Genomic DNA, 24,587 nt, shown 5'->3' on the forward strand with positions numbered 1-24,587 from the left:
GCTAACAGATTCAGGTATTAGGTTAAGAAAAACTAGAAGCTGCAATCCTCTTATGCTCGTTGTTTATCCATATTTTAGTATAAATGTTTTAACCATCAGAGGAAAGCTAAAACCCTTGCATCTCCATTCAAATGGGTTACCGTGCAAGATCTCAATAGGCGCAAGCATGATAGTTCCTGAAAATAGATTGCGGAAAAGTTCATTTATTTGGATTCAAACCAAACGTCATGCTGAAGTGTAGATGAAGCATGGTAACAATATTACAAAGCAAAAGCTTGACAAATATTACCCTTTTGCCAAGATTCCTGTTATAAAGTGGTTTTCTCCCAAACTGTGACATTTCTCTACCAGACGAGAATGATAAAATAAATATTTCATTATGTTGTACATTTGAGAAAAGTTATGCTGTATTTAAGTACAACTCGATATAAAATGTGTTCAACAATAACCATTTTAAGTGCTTTATTGACAGGTTTGATTGGGTCTATTTTGATGATCTAAATAGTGGCATATCTAAACAGTACCATCTTTTAACGCCATACTAATCCTGCTGGTGTTTTCCACCAGGGAAAACACCAGATCTCAATGCAAGATCTCAATAGGCGCAAGCATGATAGTTCCTGAAAATAGATTGCGGAAAAGTTCATTTATTTGGATTCAAACCAAACGTCATGCTGAAGTGTAGATGAAGCATGGTAACAATATTACAAAGCAAAAGCTTGACAAATATTACCCTTTTGCCAAGATTCCTGTTATAAAGTGGTTTTCTCCCAAACTGTGACATTTCTCTACCAGACGAGAATGATAAAATAAATATTTCATTATGTTGTACATTTGAGAAAAGTTATGCTGTATTTAAGTACAACTCGATATAAAATGTGTTCAACAATAACCATTTTAAGTGCTTTATTGACAGGTTTGATTGGGTCTATTTTGATGATCTAAATAGTGGCATATCTAAACAGTACCATCTTTTAACGCCATACTAATCCTGCTGGTGTTTTCCACCAGGGGAGGTTTACAGTTTTACTTCATACAATAGAAACACAGTGGGATTAAGTTAGGTTTTTACTGTACATATCGCCATCTGCCATGTAGTATGTTGCACTGCACAAGTTTCTCTGGTTGTAATCTGTGTTTTTCTATTAGGAATCGAGCTGACTTGTGACAAGGATATGGACCTGGCAACACAAGTGCAGGAACTGCTGGAGTTTCTTCACGAGAAACAGCACGAGCTGGACTTGAATGCTGATCAGACCCAGAAGCGTCTAGAGCAGTGTCTTCAGCTGAGACACCTGCAAGCTGAGGTCAAACAGGTAGGATACTACTGCTGTCATCACAAACATTACCTGTAGCTAAACAGACCCTAAGAAATAATACCTGCAGCAACTACAGTTCACGCCACAGAGTGCAGCCACTGCTTGATTTCTGCATTCTTCAAGGACCATTTAGTATATAGAGAAGGCCCGGTTATTCAGTTATTGTTGGTATAAACCAATGGTCCCCTCTGAAATGATTTCTGAAGTGACTTTTCCTTTTATAGTTTCCACCACTAAAAGTGACTTATTTATCATTTTGAGTTTAAAAGGAGGCTGTGTGGTCCAGCGGTTAAAGAAATGGGCTTGTAACCAGGAGGTCCCGGTTCAAATCCCACCTCAGCCACTGACTCGTGTGACCCTGAGCAAGTCACTTAACCTCCTTGTGCTCCGTCTTTCGGGTGAGACGTAATTGTAAGTGACTCTGCAGCTGATGCATAGTTCACACACCCTAGTATCTGTAAGTCGCCTTGGATAAAGGCGTCTGCTAAATAAACAAATAATAATAATAATAATAATAATAATAATAAAAGCTTTCATCTTTGTCACAAATTGTATTTATAAAAACATGATATACACAGTTTGGTTGCTAATATATCTTCATATCCAGTGTGTAACCTCTAATGTGCTGGGCCTGGAATTTCAAGTACATTTGAAGATTATTTTATGTATGTTGAACCACAGTGTAAAGTGGCTGCTCGGATTGGAGCAAACCACTGAAGGGGAAGAGCCACTGTAGTGACGGCTTTGAAGACAGATAGCTGAAATTCCTCTGTGGAGTTGATCAGATAAAGGGATTTAACTTTGCATGGAAACATCGCTGCTGTTCTCCCTGTCCAAAATAAATATGGTTCTGGCTCTTAAGGGAACCAGAGTTTCAATAAAATATGTTATATCTTGGTGAAATACAACCTTGATATATTTATTTATACTGGATAACTCCAAAAGGGACACATCTTAATTGTCCATACAATCCTGTTTTTGAACAATGCACCAGTCTCCCTAAGAGACACTGATTAATGTTTATAGTAGAATTGACTGGACATGATCAAGGGCTGTGTAAAGGAAAAGGAATTTGATAATAGGAGAGATGTGCTTTATGACTTGGCTCGCGGACAGCCTCCCTCGCAGAGGTGAGACCGAACCAAACGGTCTCCAAGGCTGGGAAGCAACTGATACTTCCCCTAAGGGGGATCTAGAGCTGGGGGTCCCTCTTCTGGTGTGAACCTTCCTTTGCTGTCTTCCACAATGACATCCTTATGGCCACAGGCACATTCTTCTAGGGTTTTTGTGTGTCTAGGCATTTTTTTTTTAAATTCTCACTATCTAACTATTATTATTATTATTATTATTTATTTCTTAGCAGACGCCCTTATCCAGGGCGACTTACAATCGTAAGCAAATACATTTCAAGTGTTACAATACAAGTAATACAATAAGAGCAAGAAATACAATAACTTTTGTTCAAGCAAAGTACAAGTGTGACAAACCACAATTCAATAATACAGCAGATAATAGTGATAGTTACATCAGGATATGATTAAATAGTGATAGTTACATCAGGATATGATTAAATACAAAGTACTACAGGTTAAACACTTGGCAGATTACAGTATTCTGAAGTACAGGATTAAATGCAGTAAAATAGGGGGCAGATAAAAGCAAAATAAAGCACATTTACATGAAGGGTGATAGTGTCCCAGGATACAAACAGAGGAGTTCTACAGGTGCTGTTTGAAGAGGTGAGTCTTAAGGAGGCGCCGGAATGTGGTCAGGGACTGGGCAGTCCTGACATCTGTTATAGCATACTATAATATAGTTTAAATCCCTTGAACACAACATCTACTGTAATTATAATCTCATTTTAAATCTTGCAAGCGGGGTCTCCAATAGAAATGTAGAATTTGCTGCCACTCAGTAGCTGGGGTGGGTTCAAAATATTCATAATGAATTCATAATGTTTTCCAGTGTTTATTGGCTATACAACTATTTCATTTTTTTGGTATTGGGGGTGTTTTATCGTTTTTTATCGGTACAACTGGGGGAATTCAGAAAGCATTTTATTCCAACGCGTCAATCACACATTTTCTTCTGAAAAGAGCATACATTTGCACTTGTGGACTGACTCAAACAACTTAATAATATCCAAAGGCTCTTGAATTAAGTGTATTTCATTAACTTCAATTTTCCTTTCAAACAAAATGGTGCTTATGACACTTTGGAGGAAAAAGGTTTTGTGAATTTCCCCCAGTGTTACTAGTTATGTAGAACCCTCAGTGGGGCATTTTGTACTAAACATTTCCATAATCTAAATTCAATAATAAATTCTACGTACTGCCTTCTGCAAAAAAATAAAAACAAACATGAAAGCAAGCGCTGTTAGCTGTGGGAACGTTTTTGTTTATTTTTTAGGATTTAAGGGGGGGAAAGTTGCATTATCTCAGAACAAAATTGACTTTTACTGCTGAAAAAAGAATGACTTTTGTGACTTTTAACTTTCCTGTAAATATTTAATAAACCATTGAACAATAATTATACGGTGGCCCTAGTAGAGCTGTTTGAGGAAGGTGCAATCACATACTGTCAAAGGTGGGTCTTCTGGAAAGACGGTGATTTTAAAGGCTTTTTCTCTCACGTTTCCAGGTGTTAGGCTGGATTCGGAATGGGGAATCCATGCTCAATGCCAGCCTCGTGAATGCAAGCTCCCTGTCTGAGGCAGAGCAACTCCAGAGAGAGCATGAGCAGTTCCAGCTGGCCATCGAGGTAATTGCTCTAATAAAGCAAATTGTTTCAATATGCATGTTCAAGCATTCAAGTATATGTAGGTATCTATACAAAGCATACTGGAATTAAATATGCTCTAGTCTGTTTAAGCTTTTTAGAACAATATATTAACTATACTGTATATATTATTTCAACACATTATTTGCCTGTATTCGTTTTGGTGAATAGGTGGCTTTGAGGGTATACTGTACTTTTTTTGTAGTTTGAAAGCAAAGTCATGCTTGTCATGGAATGGATTTAAGAAGGAAAGAAAATAGCTATGGCTTGACCAGTTTTGAACTGTGTAGGATTTACTGTATAGTAGTTTTCAAGACATATATGAAAGTCTGACTATAATAAGCTGCTCTTAGCTGGCCTGAAATATATATGGTATATGATCATATCTGTAAGCAAAAGCCTGCTGGCAATTACTCCCAGACTCGGATGCCAGTGATTTAAGAACGTTTCCAGGAAATGCGTGACAAGACTATTGCATGTATATATTTTAATATTGGTAAAAGTTACGGTTTAATTTGATTTTGATCCATATTGTTTATGCTAATATGAATACTAAAATAAACTTTGACTTGTCTTTTTCATTGTCTACAGTACAATACATTTAACAGTATTGAGTGATTAATAGTTATGGATGAGGGTTTATACCTGTAATAAACTGTATATGTGACACTATCAGGTGTTGTTTTTCTAACTGTACAAATGTCTTTTATATATAATCATTTTGCTAAAATGCAATGTAAACCAGCATGTTTACTGAAAATTAAAATGTGTTTAATTTCTTGCATCTCCCATGCTCACACCTCACCCTTTTTACTACACGCCTGGCATTTCTACACTCGTCCGCCCCACACAGTCCCTCTTTCATGCCACCTCTCTCCAGAAAACCCACCAGAGCGCTCTCCAGGTGCAGCAGAAGGCAGAGGTGTTGCTGCAGGCTGGGCACTATGATCCTGATGCCATCAGGGGCTGTGCAGAGAAGGTGGCTCTTCACTGGCAGCAGCTCCTGCTCAAGATGGAGGACCGACTCAAACTGGTCAATGCATCAGTAGCTTTCTATAAGACCTCTGAGCAGGTGAGTGCTGTTGCCACCCAGTGGGCTATCTTCATAAGGCATGTCTATGAATATACAGCTATGGTCAAAGGTTGCATCACCCTATAGAATTAACTAATTTTGCTTCATAAAGTGCTGAATAATGTTACGTTAACATATTGAATTACACACCGCTTTGTAGTTTTTCCATATACTTAACGAAAAAACTGACAACAATTGAAAAATGTGACATTTCGAAATCCAACATGAAATACTGTACTACTATTATGGTGTCCGGTAGACTTTTTCAATATCATTTTGTAGTCTTTGATTACATGATTTTAAATACAAGATCTTAATTATGTTCATATAGTGTTTTTTTTTTTTTTTAATGATGTTTCAATCCTTAGATTCTAGGTGATGCAAAACTTTTGGCCATCGCTGTATCTAGATTACTACTTCACTGAATGTAGAATGTAATGCATCAGGCAGTATGCATCATTACTGCAGTAATTGTAGTAATATCTGAAGAGGTTTTTTCAAAGGAGATGGCACAGTACAATGAATCATGATTCTGACAGGTATGCAGTGTACTGGAGAGTTTGGAGCAGGAGTACCGGAGGGATGAGGACTGGTGTGGAGGCCATGATAAAATGGGAGCCTGCGCTGAGACCGACCATGTCCTCCCTCTGATTAGCAAACACCTGGAGCAGAAGGAAGCTTTCCTTAAGGTACAGTCCTGTGCTGAGATTCTAACCCTTACCACACTGCAGTTCTGCTTTGATTCAATATCTAGTACTATATGGTGTTGACTCTCCTTTTATAAGCAGATTTAAAATATTAAACTAAAGTAAACTGCAATTATCAACTGTTAATATTGCAAAACTAGAAAAGAGACACCAAAAAAGCCTGCTTTAAGCAGTCAAATTTGTGCCTAAGTTATAGTTTTATAACTTGACAGAACTTTTTTTACTGCCCCCCCTTCCAAAAAATTGCAGTACTGCTATAACGAAGCTTCGGCTATAACGAACCTGGCCCCTGGACCCCAAATAAAAGAAAATTAAAAGAAAAGATAATATAAACACACACTGTCAACATCGCAGTCTGTACGCTTTTGTCTTAATAAAAAGCATGCGCTGTGTAACTATACCTACAAAAACCATGTTATGTTGCAACAAAGCTGGAAACTATATTGATCGTTTGAAAAAAGTAGTAACGCAGGCATATCTCTGTCGTGAATATAGGTTGTCAAAAAGCATGATTAAAGAAAAAAAAAACAACAACAAAAAAAGGCTTGGACCCCAACAGGTTTGTTATAGCGAGGGTGTACTGTACTTATAAAGACATTTCTAAGCCTGTCTCAATGTGTTTAACAAAGTAGCTTTAGATTGTTTTAGATTTAGTTTCTGTTTTGTCTGGTATGACCATTAATGTGGTAACGAGTTCTCCTTGTCTGAAGTGCTTTGATAGATTGTAAAACATTCTCTGGCAGGCCTGTACATTAGCACGAAGGAATGCAGAGGTATTCCTGAAATACATCCACAGAAACAACTTCAGCATGCCTGGAGCAGCAAGTCACAGCCGAGGTCCTGAGCACCAAGTAAAAGGTGTGTGTATGTGCTGCAGATTAGAGTGAGAGTGGAAGCTTTACTGTTGATTCACTGGCTAGCAATACTGTGGCTCTGTATATTTACAGAGATAGTAACTGTATTATGAGCTTAATTGTGCCCCTTTCCATAATTTTGAAGCTGGTGCGTTTGAAATCTGTAGCTTACACATGTAATTAAATTGTCCTTGCACAGGCAGGTGTTATGAGTGGCTTCCCTTAGCATTGTACCAGCTGTTTTGTGCTATGTGAATATCAGCCAACTCATCTTTTTAAAAGATATTTTAGTTATAAACACAAACACATTCGAACGAATATCAGCCATCATGTTTTGAACTTTTGTAACTGCAGCTTGTTATACAATATGTGATCTCGTCTCAAAGCTAAAGCATTATTGAAGTTTACATTTCACTGAAGTGAAGTATGCAAGTGACGAGTACACACATGCATCCAGACTGTGAAAATGTAACTGTGCCTTTTCAACCTGTTCTCTCAGCAATTCTGAATGAGCTCCTGCAGAGAGAGAACAGGGTGCTGCATTTCTGGACAATGAAGAAACGCAGACTCGACCAGTGCCAGCAGTTTGTGGTATTCGAACGGAGCGCTAAACAGGTAAAGCAACTAGAGTCAAGTCAGTCAGGGATCTATTTCTAATATGCAGTTAGATTGAAAGGCTCTTGTCGTTGCAAGCGTAAGACAAACATGGTGATTTATTCTAAAAGTTTTTTGTAAATGTTCACTATTTTTTTTTAATTATTTGTTTTTGGGTAATACAATAAAGCCCCAAGTCACGCACGAAGAATTTATATGTCAATGAGAGTCTTAAAATGAAAGTTTGTTTTGACTTCTGTAACAGGCCTTAGACTGGATCCAGGAAAATGGCGAGTATTACCTCTCCACTCATACTTCCCCTGGGGAGTCAAGTGAGAGAACACAGGAACTCCTAAAAGAATATGGAGAGTTTAGGATCTCAGCCAAGGTAAACAAAAACAAAATAGATACAAATGATGGGTTGTTGAAGTTAGTTTCCCTTACAAACATGAGAGTATTTTTTGTGATATATTGAAAATATATTTCCGATGATAGTAAAATCTGAAAATAATTATATATCTTGACATCGATGCTGTTTTTTGGAAGTTTATTATTTTAAACACATTTTTATAAACAAATAGAGGGGTTGTTTTATCTGGTGAAAGTCTGCTTGACTAATGTTTAGATTTACTTTTAATCAAATGTCTTTTTTTTTCTAAAAGGAATAACATTATTTAACTTTTCTTATGCAACTTAGTTGTTTCTTGCTAGTTATCATTCATTTGCTTGTATTAATGATCGTATAATGTCCGATCCATGTAAAAAACCTGAGGTTATTGAACAGGAATCTGAATATTCTCTCCCTTTAGCAAACTAAGGAGAAGGTGAAGCTACTCATTCAGTTGGCTGACAGCTTTGTAGAGAAAGGACATGTTCACGTTATTGAACTTAAGAAATGGGTTGCAACGGTGGACAAGCACTACCGAGACTTCTCATTGAGAATGGGAAAATATCGATCCACCTTGGATAAAGCTCTTGGCATCAATTCCGAGGTAAGTCTTTGTTCTCTTTTATTATCTCCAGCAGAACCAATGCCTCTGAATTACTTCCCCCTTGTGCTGCACTTGGCTGTAATAAACTGGAGCGAGACATGATTCTCAGGGTTTGCCAGCCTTTATGAAATAAAGATGTCTTTTGCATATGACAGATATTCCTTTTTATCGGATATCTGCAGCATGCTTTCTTGACAGTAGCTTCCCCTTTGAGTCAAGAAGGACACAGCAGATCTTATAATTCAAATGTAACATCTCAGTAACACTTCCCTGCTTATTGTACCACAAAATAATGCATAAATATTGATCATTGATATGTGTCATATCCTACCAGATCTTATAATTCCACCTAGCACAAAAAATCAAACCTCTTTTTAAACTATATACATACATTTTTTATACAGGCACTTTTAGGACTTACTTTAGCAGGGTATTTTAAGTACTGGAGCACAGGGATGCAGTTTCATGACCTTAATACAAGTACTGTATCTTAAAAGTGTTTATGCATTGTGTCCTACAGCTACGGCCAAAAGTTTTGCACCACCTAGAATTTTACAATTGAGACATAATAATACTAATAATATATATATATATATATATATATATATATATATATATATATATATATATATATATATATATATATATATACATGAACATAATTTTGATCTTTTATTTAACATCATGTAATCAAAGACACTACAAAATGATATTGTGAAAGTCTAACGGAAGCCATATTAGTAGTACAGTATTTCATGCTAGATATCAAATGTCCCATTTTTCAATGTTATTGCTGTCCATGGACTCCTGCTGGGATTACCATAGCGTTCCTGTAGCAGCTGTTTGCCAGCACCTCCTCACAAGGAGTCAGCGGACAGCTTTGCTCAAACAGTAAAGATCCAATGTCTCCTGCATTTTATTATTTTCGATTTCATTAGGTTTTCTTTTTATTGAAAGGAAGCAGTATCCTCATTAGAGTAGAATGCCCCCCTGCCTTGGATCAAGATCCTGAAGCGTGGCTATCCTTGGGGCTGATTAGAGATCCCAGCCCAGCTTGTAACGCTTTGAGGCAAACATACAAAAGGGTCAAAACATTAGACTGTGATCATTCGCACCTCCTATAATGCATACATATCTTACTCCAGTTACACCAACTCTGAACCTCACTATTGTAAAAATAGCCATTAAAACTCTAGCCCATATTGAGTTTCCTTTTGCAAAATGATTAACTGTGACCCTGCTTTCTTAAGGGAAGGTTTCTGAGTTATAAAATCATGCATCTTGTTATTTGTAGGATAATAAAGACCTGGAGCTGGATACCATCCCAGCTAGTCTCACTGACCCTGAAGTCAAACTGCGGGATGCTAACCATGAAGTTAACGAGGAGAAGAGAAAATCAGCAAGGAAGAAAGAGTAAGACTGCAAAGGATTCTTTTTTTAAAATAAATGTATAATTGAGGTAGAGAGTCAAGTATAATATATTGTATTTATATAAGTATACTTTACATCTGGTGTATGTGTTCTTGGTTTCATTTTTATTACTTGAATTTGTTTATTCAATATGTTTTAACAGTTTGTTCTCTTTAATCGAATATGGCTTCACTCTGATTAGCACTAATTATGCCCGAGGTAGTCTAGGATTGATGCTGATTGAAGTTAGTGAAACCAGCTGTTTTATGTATTAAGAGTAGATCAAAATAAATGGTTGGTTTTAAGCAACAGATCAGTTTTCTCCCAAACTGATTTATTGCAAAGGCAACCAAATATAATGTAGTAATACATTTATAGATTTTTGCACAAGATTGTGCAAAGCATCAGTCAGTTTCGCCCTATTTCCCTATTAAACGTAGAAGGCAAGATTTTCTTCAGCATTATTGCTCATAGATTGTCAACTTACCTATTAAAGAACTGCTTAATTGACACTTCACTACAAAAAGCGGGCATTCCAGGTTTCCCAGGATGCTTAGAACACATCATTGTGATCTGGCAACAAATTCAATCAGCTAAAAAGGAGAGGAAGGAGCTCCATGTGACATTCCTGGATTTGGCTAATGCATATGGTTCAGTGCCACATGAACTTCTTTGGGCAGCATTTGTTTTTTTCAGTGTACCGATGACAATAACAAATTTAGTGAAAGCCTACTTTGGAGATTTGCAATTTAGTTTTTCAACTTCAGAATTCAGCACTACATGGCAATGCCTAGAAGTTGGAATAATGGCAGGATGCACCATTTCTCCACTGGCTTTTACCATGGCAATGGAAGTAATCATCAGGGCATCAAAATGGGTAGTGGGAGGAGAGCGCTTGGCTTCTGGAATGCGACTACCACCAATTCGAGTATACATGGATGGCATGACAACCATGACTACAACAGTAGCCTGCACTAATCGGTTATTGGGCAAATTAACCAATAACATTGAATGGGCACGAATGCAATTCAAGCCCACTAAATCAGGAACATCTCTATAATTAAAGGTAAAGTAGTAGATAAAACGTTCTTCATTAATGGTGAGGCAATACCAACAGTGTCTGAGAAGCCAGTGAAGAGTCTGGGGAGATGGTACAATGGGGATCTAAAGGATACAGTTTGTGTGGGAGAAGTTAGACAACAAGCAGTGGAAGGGTTGAAGAGCATAGACAGCAGCGCTTTACCAGGCAAACTAAAACTCTGGTGCATTCAGTTCGGTCTACTGCCAAGGTTGCTGTGGCCACTGACTGTGTACGAGGTTTCTTTGACAAGCGTAGAGAAGCTGGAAGCTTTAATCAGTTCATAGATCAGGAAATGGTTGGGAGTTCCCCGCTGCCTCAGCAGAGTGGGACTTTATGGTAAAGGAATACTGCAGCTACCAGTCTCCGCTCTAACCGAGGAGTTTAAGTGCGCCAAGGTCAGACTGGAAATGACATTAGTAGAGTCACGCGACAAATGCGTAAGGGAGGCAGCACCTGTGTTGAAAACTGGAAGAAAGTGGACGGCAAAGAAAGCTGTGGAGGATGCAAAGGCTGCCCTTTGAATTGGTGATATCATGGGGCAAGTTCAGCATGGAAGAGGGGGTCTTGGTCTCAGTTCAGCTTCTCCTACATGGCACAAGGCAGCCCCAGCTCAATGGAGGAAGTTGGTAGTCAACGAGGTGCAAAAGCAGGAAGAGAGGATGAGGTGTATAAAGGCCATTTCCCAGGCCAAGCAGGGAGAATGGATGAGATGGGAGAGTGTGGAACAACGCAAGATTGGCTGGCAAGACCTATGGTCAATGGAACAGAGCAGGATCAGTTTCCTCATCAGGTCAACATATGATGTTCTCCCATCACCACAGAACCTAAACCTCTGGGTAGGAGAGGATCCCTCATGTCCTTTGTGTTCATCACCTGCAACATTAAGGCACATTTTGACAGGATGTAAAGTGGCTCTTAGCCAAGGACGGTTTACTTGGCGCCATGACCAGGTGCTGCGATGTTTGGCCTTAGCATTGGAAGACAAGCGTAACATGACCAATAAGTTGCCACCTGTTCCATCAAAACATTACACACAAAAGACAACATTCCTCCGCCCAGGAGAGAAACCACCAAGAAAAGGTGTTAAAACCAATCCTCGCCCAGGACAACTGGAAGCTGCTAGAGACTGGAAAATGCTGGCAGATGTTGGTCAACGGTTTATTTTTCCACCTGAGATTGCCACCACTAACCTTCGACCAGATATTGTCTTCTGGTCTGGATAAGCATGCCTTGTTCACCTTGTAGAGTTAACAGTGCCATGGGAGGATGCTGTAGATGAGGCGTATGAGAGGAAGAAACTGCGGTATGCTCAACTAGCCACTGAAGTGGAACAGCGAGAATGGAGAGTCCGGGTTTACCCAGTGGAGGTGGGTTGTCGAGGATTTGTGGCACACTCTACAACCCGGTTTCTCAGAGACGTCGGATTCAGTGGCCAAGAGTTGCGTCGCACAGTGAAGAACTTATCTGAAGCAGCAGAGGGGAGCAGCAACTGGCTGTGGTTGAGACGGAAAGATTCTGGCTGGGGATCTCAAGTACAATAGAAAGGAAAGCTGATGTAAGTAAGCTGGGCTGAGTTGAGTGGGGGACGGAGGGGGGTGATGCTGGGACGCCAGAATCACCGTCGAGCCCTCTTGAGGTGACGTGGGCTAGTCGACGAAACACCGAGGATGGAAGGTGCCCACTTGAAGACCCTAGAGATGTACCTTACTTAGCTCAATCCAGACGGTTGTCATGCTGATGCGCTGGGGAGACCGCACTGTGGTTGATCCCTGGAGCCAACATTGCAGCCATTGTGTGTGCTGATGCGCCAGGGAGGCAATAAGCTGATCCCTGGAGCCAGCATTACACTTCAGCCATCAACACCAGACAGAAGGATATCTACATCATCATATGGAAGGAAGCGCAAATGGATGGAGACACATATGGATCCCATTGGTTTACTGTAAAGCTACGTCTTAGTTGGTGCTTATCTTGGCGAGAGCCGAGTTCAAATCTCTCGTGTATTGGAAATCATTTTTGAAAAACTATTACATTTGTTAATTTGCATTAGCAAATCTCCCAAGACAAAAAAATGCATAGAAAATTAACCCAAATACTGGGGATGGGGGAAGTTCTGCACATCAGTGTAACTGATAAAACGGATGCAAATATTTGACCACCATTTGTTGTGTGTAAAGCATTTTCTGAATAGAAATACTTTCTAAAGACTACAGAAGATGGACACCAAAACAACCTTCACATTCTTTTAAAATACATTTAATATAATTGAAAACGTAATTGTTTTCAGTTATTGTTGTGCAAACTGAAATACAGTTTTATTTCTCAAGGTTCATTATGGCTGAACTCCTTCAGACAGAAAAGACGTATGTCAGGGACTTGCATGAATGTTTAGAGGTAAGTAAATTCCATCATGCAATATGATCTTACAGTATTGTGGCAGTAGGTTGTGGAAAAATATAAATACATATATAAAGTAGTATAATTTAATAATATAAACAAGCGTGTGTGTATATGTATACACACACAGTACAAAGTGACTGTTAGTTAAAGGGATACAGTAACCTTGACCTTGAAATAAGGGCCTCAAAACACAAATGTACAGCAATCAGCTTTAACTGAGTTTAATTTCAATTTTATTTCTTTCTTTCCAGACATACTTTTGGGAGATGACGAGTGGGGTGGAAGAAATTCCACCTGGAATTATGAATAAAGAGCACGTCGTCTTTGGGAATATTCAGGAGATTTATGAATTTCATAACAAGTATGTTGACACAGTATTTTATGACAATAAAATACAAGTGTTTATGGTGTGAAGCATAATAAAGAAATGCCTGTAATTGAAGTAAATAAAACACTTGAAAAACAATAGCCTGAATGAAAACTCCTACTCCACCCACCTACTTTATAATTTGAATGGTAGCTGCTTTCTTTTGACACAGTTGATTACTGTACGTTCTATGTGACATGTTTCATAATTAAAATGAAGCTCTAAATATGTTATTCCATTTTTTAGGGCATATTGTACAGTAGAAAAAAGGATATAACTCAGAGAGTTACACTGCTAGTCAATGCTCAGATTTATATATTATCAGGCAGGCATTCTAGAACAGAAATGTAATTTTCTTCAGATAGTATCTGTCATATTATCTATATGTGTGTCTTTCTACAGTATATCTAGCTTTTGAGACAAACTTTACTGACATTTTGTATTATACGAGTGTTGTAATTCAAACATTGTAACAAATATCACTGTTTTTGATTCTAGCATCTTTATCAAAGAATTGGAAAAATACGAGCAACTGCCTGAAGATGTGGGCCATTGCTTTGTCACATGGGTATCTTTTGTTTTCTATCTGCTCTTTAGGATGGTAGTGCTTGTGAAAGGGGTGGGGTAAGGGAGTACTAAGTCCTCCGATTGGTCCACACGATTGGTATAGCACAGGCATCCCCAACACTGCTCTTTCATGTACCTTCCCTAATCTTGTTCACCCTCTTTCAAGGTTAGAAGGTTGCTCATTTAATCCATCTTTGAAAGGAGTGATAACCAGGGCTTCAAATTCCATTTTCATCCCACTTCTTAGTACAAGCAACATTGTCACTGGTCAGCGTTTTGGTTCTTTACATATCTGCATTACAAAATACAAGGACTTTTCTAATTCAGCTCTACTGTACATTACAAGTTACTGCTGCTTCCTTAGTCTTTAGTGCTGTACTTAAAAAATCTGCATTTTCGTGTGGTCATGTTGCTATTGCTAGTAAGGCAAGGCATTAGCACTTGACTAGCACTCCTTTAAGCAAAAGGTTCATTTGTCACTGATCTTCCTCGATCAAGAAGTTGTTTGCAATTCTTGCAACAAAATATTTTTGGAATCTGTCAAAGACTGTAATTGTAAGAACACCATTGATACCTGGGGGATGTATGGTTACCTGTAATATGTTGGCATAAGGATACTAATACATCTTTTTTTCTATGATGTTGTAATTGTAGTATTTTCTCTTTTTCTTGCAGGCAGATAAATTCCATGTGTACGTAACATACTGCAAAAATAAGCCTGATTCTAGCCAGCTAATTCTAGAACATGCTGGGAGCTTTTTTGATGTAAGTGGATTTTCAGCATTAATTAGAGTGTTTTTTGGTCTGCCTAATGGACTCAATCTAAAAATATTTAAGTGGCCCTTCTGGGTTGCATCAATAAAAAAATGTGATGTAACCTGATGCCTGTGTTACATTGTTTATTTGAGTATTGTACTGTTACCTTCATTGAATACCTTCAAGATATTATTAGGCTACTTTGAGAGCATGTTGCATATTTCAAGTTTCCATACTGTTTGTTTTTAACCTAGGCGTCGTTTACTTCTGTATGTTAATATGCTAAGAAGGAGAGCTCAACAGGGAGCCTCATGCTTTTTTATTTACTTGTTCCTCCCACAAGCTTTTTTAAAATCTTTTTTTTTTGTTTTAAGATCTACAGTATTGTATTATCCCTCAAGTAGAACATGTGGATCTGGATGTTCTCCAATTCACCCTTTCATCCTGCAGATGGCGCATCACAACTGTTTTTGCATTTCTTGTTCTAAGGGACACACTGACAAGCTGATGCTCACAAGCATGCCTTAGCTTTGATATTTGCATTCAGACTACATTAAAAAGCTTTACTAATAAACTATTGATGAATACCTCCATAATTATATATATGCATATTCCAGGTTTACAAATGTAATGCTGTCCTTGTTCCATTTTTAATGCAAACCTCTGACAGAACTGCAAATATGTGAGAGAAGATACACCAACTCAAAACAAATATATAAAAAAAAGACATGAAACTGATTCTGATCTTTTTAATTGCATCTTATTTTGTGTGTTTTAACACCTCATGGTCTAACCAGTTTAGAAGTAAAACAAATATTTATAAATTGTGGTGGCATAAGCCAAGTTTAAAGGGTAGAGCTAGACTGTAATAACCTTACACTGGGACATTTAAGGTGCATTGATTTTTTGCTTTCCTTTCTTGAACTGATGTGAAGTGAAGCTGATGTGAAATGTAATTGAATTTTAAATATACATTTCCCGAAGTCATTTTGTAATGTATGTAATATATTATTTGTGTTTGTTTTTTCTGTTTTTATTAGGAAATACAGCAAAGACACGGCCTGGCAAACTCGATCTCCTCTTATCTAATTAAACCAGTTCAGAGAATCACAAAGTATCAGCTGTTACTGAAGGTAAAAAAAAAAAAAAACTTTGGCTCATGTCAGTGGGTAGGGAACACTAATTAGCCCAAGTCCCACTGGAAACTCAAAGCAACATCAAAGTGCATGCTTGCCTGTGATCCTCTTTTCCTGCCTATTGGTGTGTTTATAAAGAATGTCAAAATTAAAAAAAAAAAAAAGAAAATCCAACTGTTAGTTATGAAACCACATAAACACTGTATTTATATTGTAGGAGAGAACTTCGCTCGACTAAGACAGACTATGTGTACAACGACTTTTGGCCAATGTTCCTGTGGCAGTGTGCCTCGCCCCTGTGTGTATTTTGTGTTATATTTTGCGTGTGGTGTGTTAATGTTGGTGTATAGGTATTGGTGCACAGGATATAAGTGGGTCTGTGTAACACGAGTGATTTAAAATATATAATTGTGTTTAGACACGAGGATGGCACAATCACTTCACGTGCGGATTATCAGGGGTATTTGAATGGAAGCACAGGAAGTGCACAAAGTAGTTCATGTGTAGATGTACCAAGATTCCAAATTGAATGATTGATTAGCAATCGAGTCTCGGTACAGCTGCATAGAAGATGCAGTGTTTCACTCACTCGGGGAGAAAGTACCGGAGAGAGTGAGGAGAAAATAATAATAATAATAATAATAATAATAATAATAATAATAATAATAATAATAATAATAATAATAATAATAATAATAATGGCAATTGCTACATCGTGCTGGATAACCAGCACGGTAATTGTTTGTTTAGTGTTCGTCCCTGTTTGTTAGTGTCTGTTCATTTTGTTTGTCTGTTTATTTTGGCCCAAAGCGCCGTGTTCTGTTTTGTTCAACATTTTATTTTCGGTGTGTTAATAAAACACTGAGCACAGCAGCGTCTCAGTTTCTCCCGCAGTTGCTGTGTGTTTTGGTTTCATTTCCTGGCCTGACGTCACCCCTACAGCCAGCCTGTTCACAGTTCTTTTTCTAGAATTTTGGTGTGATCATACTACCATTGTACTATACCTTTCAAGAATTTACAAATGCGGAAAAAAACATTTCTATTAAAATGATGCGAAAGAATAACCTTGACTAACAGGCACAAATGCTTTCTCAACAGGAACTTTTAACATGCTGTGAAGAGGGGAAAGGGGAAATTAAAGATGGCCTGGAGGTGATGTTAAGCGTGCCTAAAAGAGCTAATGATGCCATGCATGTCAGTATGCTTGAAGGTAAGTCTTGAAGGATTTTTGAAGGGAAGTATAATTAGGGGCCCTTACACAGTAATGTATAGCACATGAAAATGTACACACACAAAATACTGCAAGCTATTGCTAATACCTGCTGCACAGGAAGTGAATCTTGTTTGCATGTACAGAAGGATAGGGGTTTGTGAGTATTAAAGTGAATGTGTTTACACTGACAGGGTTCGATGAAAACCTGGATGTTCAGGGTGAGCTTATCCTCCAGGACTCCTTCCAGGTGTGGGATCCCAAGTCACTCATTCGGAAAGGACGAGACCGGCACTTGTTTCTCTTTGAGATATCGCTGGTGTTTAGCAAAGAAATAAAGGACTCCTCAGGACGCACCAAATATGTATACAAGAACAAATTGCGGGTGAGTTTTCAACAATATATATATATTACACACAAACACATTAATAGATTTAAATAGAAATAAGTGTGTGTAGTTGCCATAGCATCAAAAGCCTATACTGTAAGTACCTCCACTGTTTGTTTTCAAACACACTTGCTCTTGACAAAGGTATGTTAAACATACCAAAATGCTGGGTCTTTTGAGCAAAAACTATGGATGGATGGATGGAGGCAGAGCAGAGCCCTGCCTGTAAATAGTGTTGGGGGTTATGTGTTGATGGTGATTGGCAGGGATGGGGTTAATTCTGGCATTAAAACCTCAGAAAAAGAGGAAGCTGTTTCAAGTGGAATTATTTTCAAATGGCCGTTGTTGCCAGTAACAGTTATCAGTTAGCAACCAGTTTTGCCTTTGCTTTTGTTTCCGTCCCTCCTGTTGCAGTAATTTACAAAAGAGTACAAGAAACGCTTTAAAGTTTAAATTGACCAATGGTTACCCAATTGTTCCATTCTAACATCCGATTTAATAGAATAATCATTACCTGTACATTTAAATGTGAAATGCATATTTAGAATGTTCCATAAGCCGACATGAATGCATGTTTTGTTAAGAGTGCTTTTATGGAGGTTATAGTGCAAAATGTTTATTAATGTGCTGTAAAAGTGTGGAACAGGCAAGACAGGCAAACAGGTGCTGAATGTTTAAAGCATGAACAGATGGGACATTTTTACACCTTGATCACTGTTCACTTTGATAATGTACTAATGACTAAATGGTATGTCCTTCTGAATATGGGCCATCTGTTGCACAATTAATGAATATGAATAAAACATAAAAAATATATATATTAATAGTATTATTGTCAGTATTAATACATATTAGGTTAGCAAAACATATAAACCATCTAAAAAGTACATAGAGCTGGTTTTGTTAGCTTTTTTTAATACCATTTTTTATATATGGAATCAAGTTAAATGTCACCTTGTTTGTAAATTTATGTGTAGACTTCTGAACTGGGGCTGACCGAGCATGTGGAAGGAGACCCCTGTAAGTTTGCTTTATGGGCTGGAAGAACTCCATCGTCTGACAACAAGACCGTTCTCAAGGTACATTGTATACATCTAAAGCCGTATTATGAATGCAAAGGTCTTTCCTGGTCTGAATACGAAAAATGCTGAAATGATGAAGTTTGAATTTCATCATTTGCTTGCAAAAAAATTGCAGGAAATTGTGAGCCATTGTGACAAGGTCTAAATGATCTGGTAATAATGACTAAAATTCAAGGAATGTGACTCAACATTATCTTACCGGTCACCTATTTGGATCCAGCCAACGCTGATCTCCTGGCTACAGAGGAATGAAATACCCTCTTACCTCCAGGACAGAGTGGAGTCACAATAACCTGAAGTGTTTGGAAACCTACATTGATTCTGCAAGTGTTTTATCTGCTCTGTGGAGAGATCTTTAGTGAACTTTAGTGCTGTCAATCTGCAACCTCTCATTTGCGTCCAGAAGGAAGCTCACAAATATTGCTCTTACTGATGAGTTGTGCCTTCTAGATGGAATGTTTCTTGTTAATTCCTAATAAAATCCTATATGGAACCCTAATTGGCACAAAATTGTTCTGATTGTTGAGATAAAATGTATACAATATAATATATCCTTTGTTTTGGATTACCGTTGTACAAGTAGTATTTTATTTCAGTACTTTTCTAAATATTGAACTGTACTTGCCCCAAAGTCACTGACACATGCTTTCATTGTATATTTTGAATTTTCAAACTGCAGGCATCCAATATTGAAGCAAAACAGGAGTGGATTAAAAATATCCGTGAAGTTATTCAAGAGCGAATGATTCACCTTAAGGGGGCTCTGAAGGAACCTATTCACATGCCCAAGACACCAGCCAAACACAGGAACAACAGCAAAAGGTGAGCTCATTATTCTGCATCCACACTTTATCAGGCTGATGTTTATGGTTATTTTCTTAAGGCAAAAGATGAACATGATAGGATTTATGATGTTATAAAGTACATTGAGCATTATGCATGAGTATCTCTCAGTTTTAAAAGACACTCTCCATAGATCGGTCTGCAGGCATTAGAGTGCATTCTGCACTAGACAGTGTCCCTTTCAGAGGCAATATTTAATTCTGTGTTGATCACAGTTTAGGTAAATAAACAGAATGGCACAGCATGTGTTAAGTACTACTGGATAGGGATTATCGGAAAGAAAACATGGAAAGCATAGGGTGTAACTTAAGAGACTTTTCAAAGTGTAGTTCAACTGCGCAATGATGAGGGGAGCAGTGAAAATAGTACTGGAGCTAATAAATGGTAGGATAATGGATTTTAAAACCTTAGGGACTACATCTAACTAAAGTCGGCATTAAGTTTGTTCTGTGTAGTTTGGTAAGGATGCACAATAACTTCATGAATCTCTGTTTTCTGCTTCTAGGGATACCGGAGAGGACGGTGACAGTCAGGGAGATGGCAGCAGTCAGCCTGACACCATCTCTATTGCATCGAGAACATCTCAGAATACAGTGGACAGTGACAAGGTAGGAATGCTTGGGTTAATTAAACATATAAAATAAGTTTATGCTTTAAGGTCAACTGAACACGTTTGTTGTCATTCCAAAATAAAACAATATTTGTTTCCTGAATAAACAACCAAGAAACCACAACAACCCCTTAAATGTGTCGTACTCCCTATCAAGGTCTCAACTGAGACCCAACCATTCCCTGTCTCGCCTCATATATACTGAGTAGCAGGAGGCACCGCCCCTTTTTAGTCAGTTGACACACAAGTGACAGCCAGAGAAGTTAGAAATGGGGTTTCCTATAACTTTTCTTTGTTTAAAGCAGGGGCTAGATCAGGTTACTTCAGCATAGGTAAGTTAAACATATGGCCTTTACAGTTTAGTTTAAGGTAGAATATACATATTTGTAATCTAAATATAAAAAGGTTAAGATCGACAACCACTACTTTCTATACACTCTTTCAATGAGGAAAATATTTTAACTTATTTTTAGTTGCAAAAGTCTGCTTCTACAAATAGGAAATAAAAATATTAAAGTAAAAAAGGCAGCCATATCCGTTACGCCTTTAGAATTCAATAAAAATGATGGTGCAGAGAAAGTCTGATAAATATATAAATTAGGATCCATTTGTCTCCTAAGAGAACTCTGTAAACTCAGTGTTGAAGTCATTTCTACAGGGACAGCTTTATTGCATCATTAAAGTGAGCACTTTGATAGGTGCTTCATCTTCATAACTATAACTAGGTTTCTGTCTTGTTCTTCCCTTTCCCTAACCCCATCTTTGGGAGGATCTCTTACCCTCAAGAGATTCTCATTCGGAGAGGCAGGCTGATGCAGCTGCCAAGTGTGCTATTGGTCTGGCTTGAAGCCATGTTGATAAAGGCAGGACTTACTGTACAGTGAGGTCCAGATGTACTTTCTCTTGTTCTTGTTCTATATCTAAAAACATCTTGTAAACATGAAGAAAATAATTGACTTTAACTGATGCAGAGGAGCATGGAAGTGTTATTAGTATAATCGTGTGCTGCAGAAACATCAAATGTTATGACAAAGCTATAGTAAAATAAAGGATAAGTAAACTTTGAAAGTCTTTTTTGTGTAAGGAGAGCATTTTAATTGGTTGATATTTTAATTTTATGATATCACAGTACTTGATATCACAGTTTTGATTTTCATATTCTGAAAGTACAAATATAACAACATAAATGCATCGCAAAACAGAAATAGAAGCTTCTCCAATTTCAAGGATTTAATAGGTAGAACTATCGGACTGGGAGGGTCTTTCCTACAGACTTGAGAAATACCTGAAGAAATACTGATGCGTCCGCTGTTGCAAGAGTTTAGAAAAAGGCTGACCCTTGATCCCCAAGCAACTGCAAAATGAAATGAATTCAATAAATTGTTCACTAACAGAGAGTGAGCATTGCCTAATGAAGTCATTATTGGATACAAACAGTTACTGTTACTGAATCATCAGTGTGCCTCCAGGAACCCAGACCATTTCTGCTCATACTTCCCCTTTTTCCCAGACATTCAAAGTAACCGCTCCACTGCAGCAAAGACTGACTCAATCAACCACTCCTTCCAATTCCGACATATTGGACAACTTTCATTTCTGTTACTCCCACACCAAACAGTTGGCTGTCATGTGAATGCCATAGTACTCTTTAGAGCTAGATATACAGTAGGCTTGAACCAGAGAATTATCCAACCAGCTGTGATTGAAACAGGCCCAAATTTAACTTGTACTGAATCCAACAAGTGCCCATTTCTCAGGACGGAACCTTTTTGTTTTGTCCCTTCTTGTGCACCCCACCCATATTGTCTCTCGACTCTAACAGCAAGTTATAATAATGTTCATTTCATTTATTTTTTAAACGCCTGCTTCTGAGGGATGGAAAAGTCAGACTGACAAAACAAATGTCAACCACAACTGCAAATATAACTAAAAAAATGCTGTATAAGGGAAAATGAGGAATGACTGTTTTTCCTCCTCCAGCCCCACCACAGTACACTTCATTTATCCCACACAACTATAGTATAGTGCAGATTTCCATACAGGCACTACCTGCCAAAAGTATTAGGACGCTAGTCCAGTCTTTTAGTTAACTTTTTAAAGGAAAAAAAAACATGTTAATAAAAAAAAACAAGAAGCAAAAAAAATAGGATTTGAGATACGCTTCAGGGTGTTCCAGTGCTAGCTGTCAGTGGGCTGCATGGTAGCTTCTTCGAAAACATCTTGAAACACATCTTAATGGAAGTCATTAGTAAGTCTCAAGGCCTGCCCTTATGGTGACGATGTCTATCATATTTCGTACATGTGCATACAAAACAAGCTAAGATGAATCAATAATGCAGTTACTGTTCTATCTGTGGAGTCACTGCTGTGTAATGCCTATTGTACTACAGTTGCTGTGTGTCAAATGCATTACATTTCTCCTGAAAAAACGTTAAAGCATGTGTGTTTTAAACCACAGTTTCATTCTGCTTTCACAACAAACCGTTTCTATCCTCATCACTGTTTCATCTGTAAGTCACAAGATAGTCCTCATGTGCATGTGGTGTTGCCCCAAGCATTGTCTGTTACTTGTAGAAAGTGTGTGGACAGTACAGGTGGCTGAGGATACATTTTTGAAGAAAATTGTTGCTGTTGAGATTATAGGGTCTGTGTCTAAGAAAGGCATAACTGAACAGTCCTTTTAGCCCTAAAAACTGAAAACTACACCATGCCAAAGTGGATGATTTTCAAACCCTCAAGGGAGATTAAATCTGTAAGTAGAAAAAAAAAAGAATGAATTGAAGTGTTAGGGTATTGTAACATTTTCTTTTTTAAACCATTATATATCAGCTTTTTAAAACCTCTTTGCTAATAAAAAGTTATAGAACTTGATGATACTTAACTTTATATAACAAATATGCTAGTCTTTTATTTTTTGAATTGATGAGGGAAATTAAGTTTCTGCTGTGCTTTATTATTAACAGAATACTAAACAGCCGAAAAAGATCATATGCATCATTCTCTTTGGATAATAAATACAATGGGTCCTATAACCTGCCCATATTTCAAATAGTTGCCCTTAAGAGAACTATACTGCATTATTCATTCACTGATTTTTCCATCGTCTGGGGTACAGTGTCATTTGCTATCACTCAAGATTTCGTAAAAAGATTTTCTAAAAGGCCTTTTATTTTCAGTTTCAAAAAAGAACAAAAAGACAAATGAAAGTAACAAAGAACGTCTTAAAGGAACTTCAAGACTTCAAGGAACTTCAAGAAAGATGTTGAAAAAGTAAATAAATAACTTTTGATCAGCTGTCCTAACTGGAACGGCTATGGTTAATCTTTCTTAATTGATACTAAAGACAGGAAGCAGGCTATTAATGTGTACCGAATAAGGTCACATAGCAGTTACAGAGGCAAAACCATCTCCATAGTCCTACTGATAGATTTTAGAGCTGCTACCCTTTTGCTATTCAGGGATTTCCTGTTTGGATGCAGCAGGGCCTCAATCATTTAGATTTTGCTTCAGTGTGGTTTAATTGAGATTTAGACTGTAGGGCTTTTTGTTGCAATAAAAGCAGTAAGAATTGGACTAATCTTATTTTGAAAACCGTGTTGAGGTTAAACTCCAGACACCAGTTTCTTTCTAAAATAAATAAATCATTTCAGAATGAAAATTTACAGCAGTTCATTGTTTACATGCATGGCCTTGTTCCAAAATGATTTAACACACTTCTGCTGTACATGCACAGAAAACTGCAGTATGCTCCCTTATGGGTCTTTTAGTTAATCCCAATCTAGGACACTGGCCCACTGTGCTGTAATAATAAAACATGACTTATTTAATTTAATAAGTTCAAAATGTTATGCTTTGAGTTATGTCTTTCTGTAATCATACCTTCATATTTTGCTCTTTTACACGTAAAGTACATTTCATTTCATACTGCATGTCACTTAAACTGGGATATTTGAATTGAAAGAGGCATTTTCAACACAGCTCAATAGGGGATTCAAACCAGGACCTTAATTACGTAATTGAACACCTAGCTAAATTAAACAATAAAAACCTGCTTGGAGCACAGCTCTACTACCCAATTCAATAATTAAGGACATGATTGGAACATGGTCTTGGACTGGAATGGTTGGGATGGGATTGGAAGTGTCACAAGTGATCTCAACTGGTCTAATACCCTGTTCACACTGTCTAAATGTCCACACATGTTGAAACAGGATTGTAATGAATAGCACAGAGAATAATGTGTTTGTTTTCTTACCTTGTTAGTTTTCACATTGGTAAAATAAAAACTGCAAACATCACCTCAATGAAGACTGTGCACCCGTTCCATTCAAATTTGTATATGTATGTATCTGTATTTAAAGTTGCCTAGCAACCAGTCTCCCATTTTCATTTCCAATGCCTAATACAGAGAACTATCCAGG

At 37.6% G+C, this 24,587-nt stretch overlaps 1 protein-coding gene across 9 annotated transcripts in view; it reads left to right on the forward strand.

The window, feature by feature from the left end:
* LOC117408998 (kalirin) overlaps positions 1-24,587 on the forward strand; it is a 170,697-nt gene that overhangs the window by 95,101 nt on the left and 51,009 nt on the right. For 7 of the 9 annotated variants that reach the window (XM_034014531.3, XM_059032343.1, XM_034014497.3 and 4 more), the window contains exons 15-33: positions 1,150-1,316; positions 3,960-4,079; positions 4,951-5,169; positions 5,709-5,858; positions 6,620-6,734; positions 7,230-7,345; positions 7,590-7,712; positions 8,134-8,316; positions 9,611-9,729; positions 13,135-13,201; positions 13,459-13,568; positions 14,073-14,142; positions 14,817-14,906; positions 15,938-16,030; positions 17,132-17,243; positions 17,438-17,628; positions 18,609-18,710; positions 19,393-19,535; positions 20,062-20,164. In XM_034014531.3, coding sequence (XP_033870422.2) covers positions 1,150-1,316; positions 3,960-4,079; positions 4,951-5,169; positions 5,709-5,858; positions 6,620-6,734; positions 7,230-7,345; positions 7,590-7,712; positions 8,134-8,316; positions 9,611-9,729; positions 13,135-13,201; positions 13,459-13,568; positions 14,073-14,142; positions 14,817-14,906; positions 15,938-16,030; positions 17,132-17,243; positions 17,438-17,628; positions 18,609-18,710; positions 19,393-19,535; positions 20,062-20,164 — 2,393 coding nt within the window. The remainder of the gene's footprint in view (positions 1-1,149; positions 1,317-3,959; positions 4,080-4,950; positions 5,170-5,708; positions 5,859-6,619; positions 6,735-7,229; positions 7,346-7,589; positions 7,713-8,133; positions 8,317-9,610; positions 9,730-13,134; positions 13,202-13,458; positions 13,569-14,072; positions 14,143-14,816; positions 14,907-15,937; positions 16,031-17,131; positions 17,244-17,437; positions 17,629-18,608; positions 18,711-19,392; positions 19,536-20,061; positions 20,165-24,587) is intronic. The other 2 variants (XM_059032344.1, XM_059032347.1) reach the window with 1 other exon arrangement.

This window comes from Acipenser ruthenus, chromosome 10, assembly GCF_902713425.1.
Source record: "Acipenser ruthenus chromosome 10, fAciRut3.2 maternal haplotype, whole genome shotgun sequence".
Lineage (NCBI taxonomy): Eukaryota > Metazoa > Chordata > Actinopteri > Acipenseriformes > Acipenseridae > Acipenser > Acipenser ruthenus.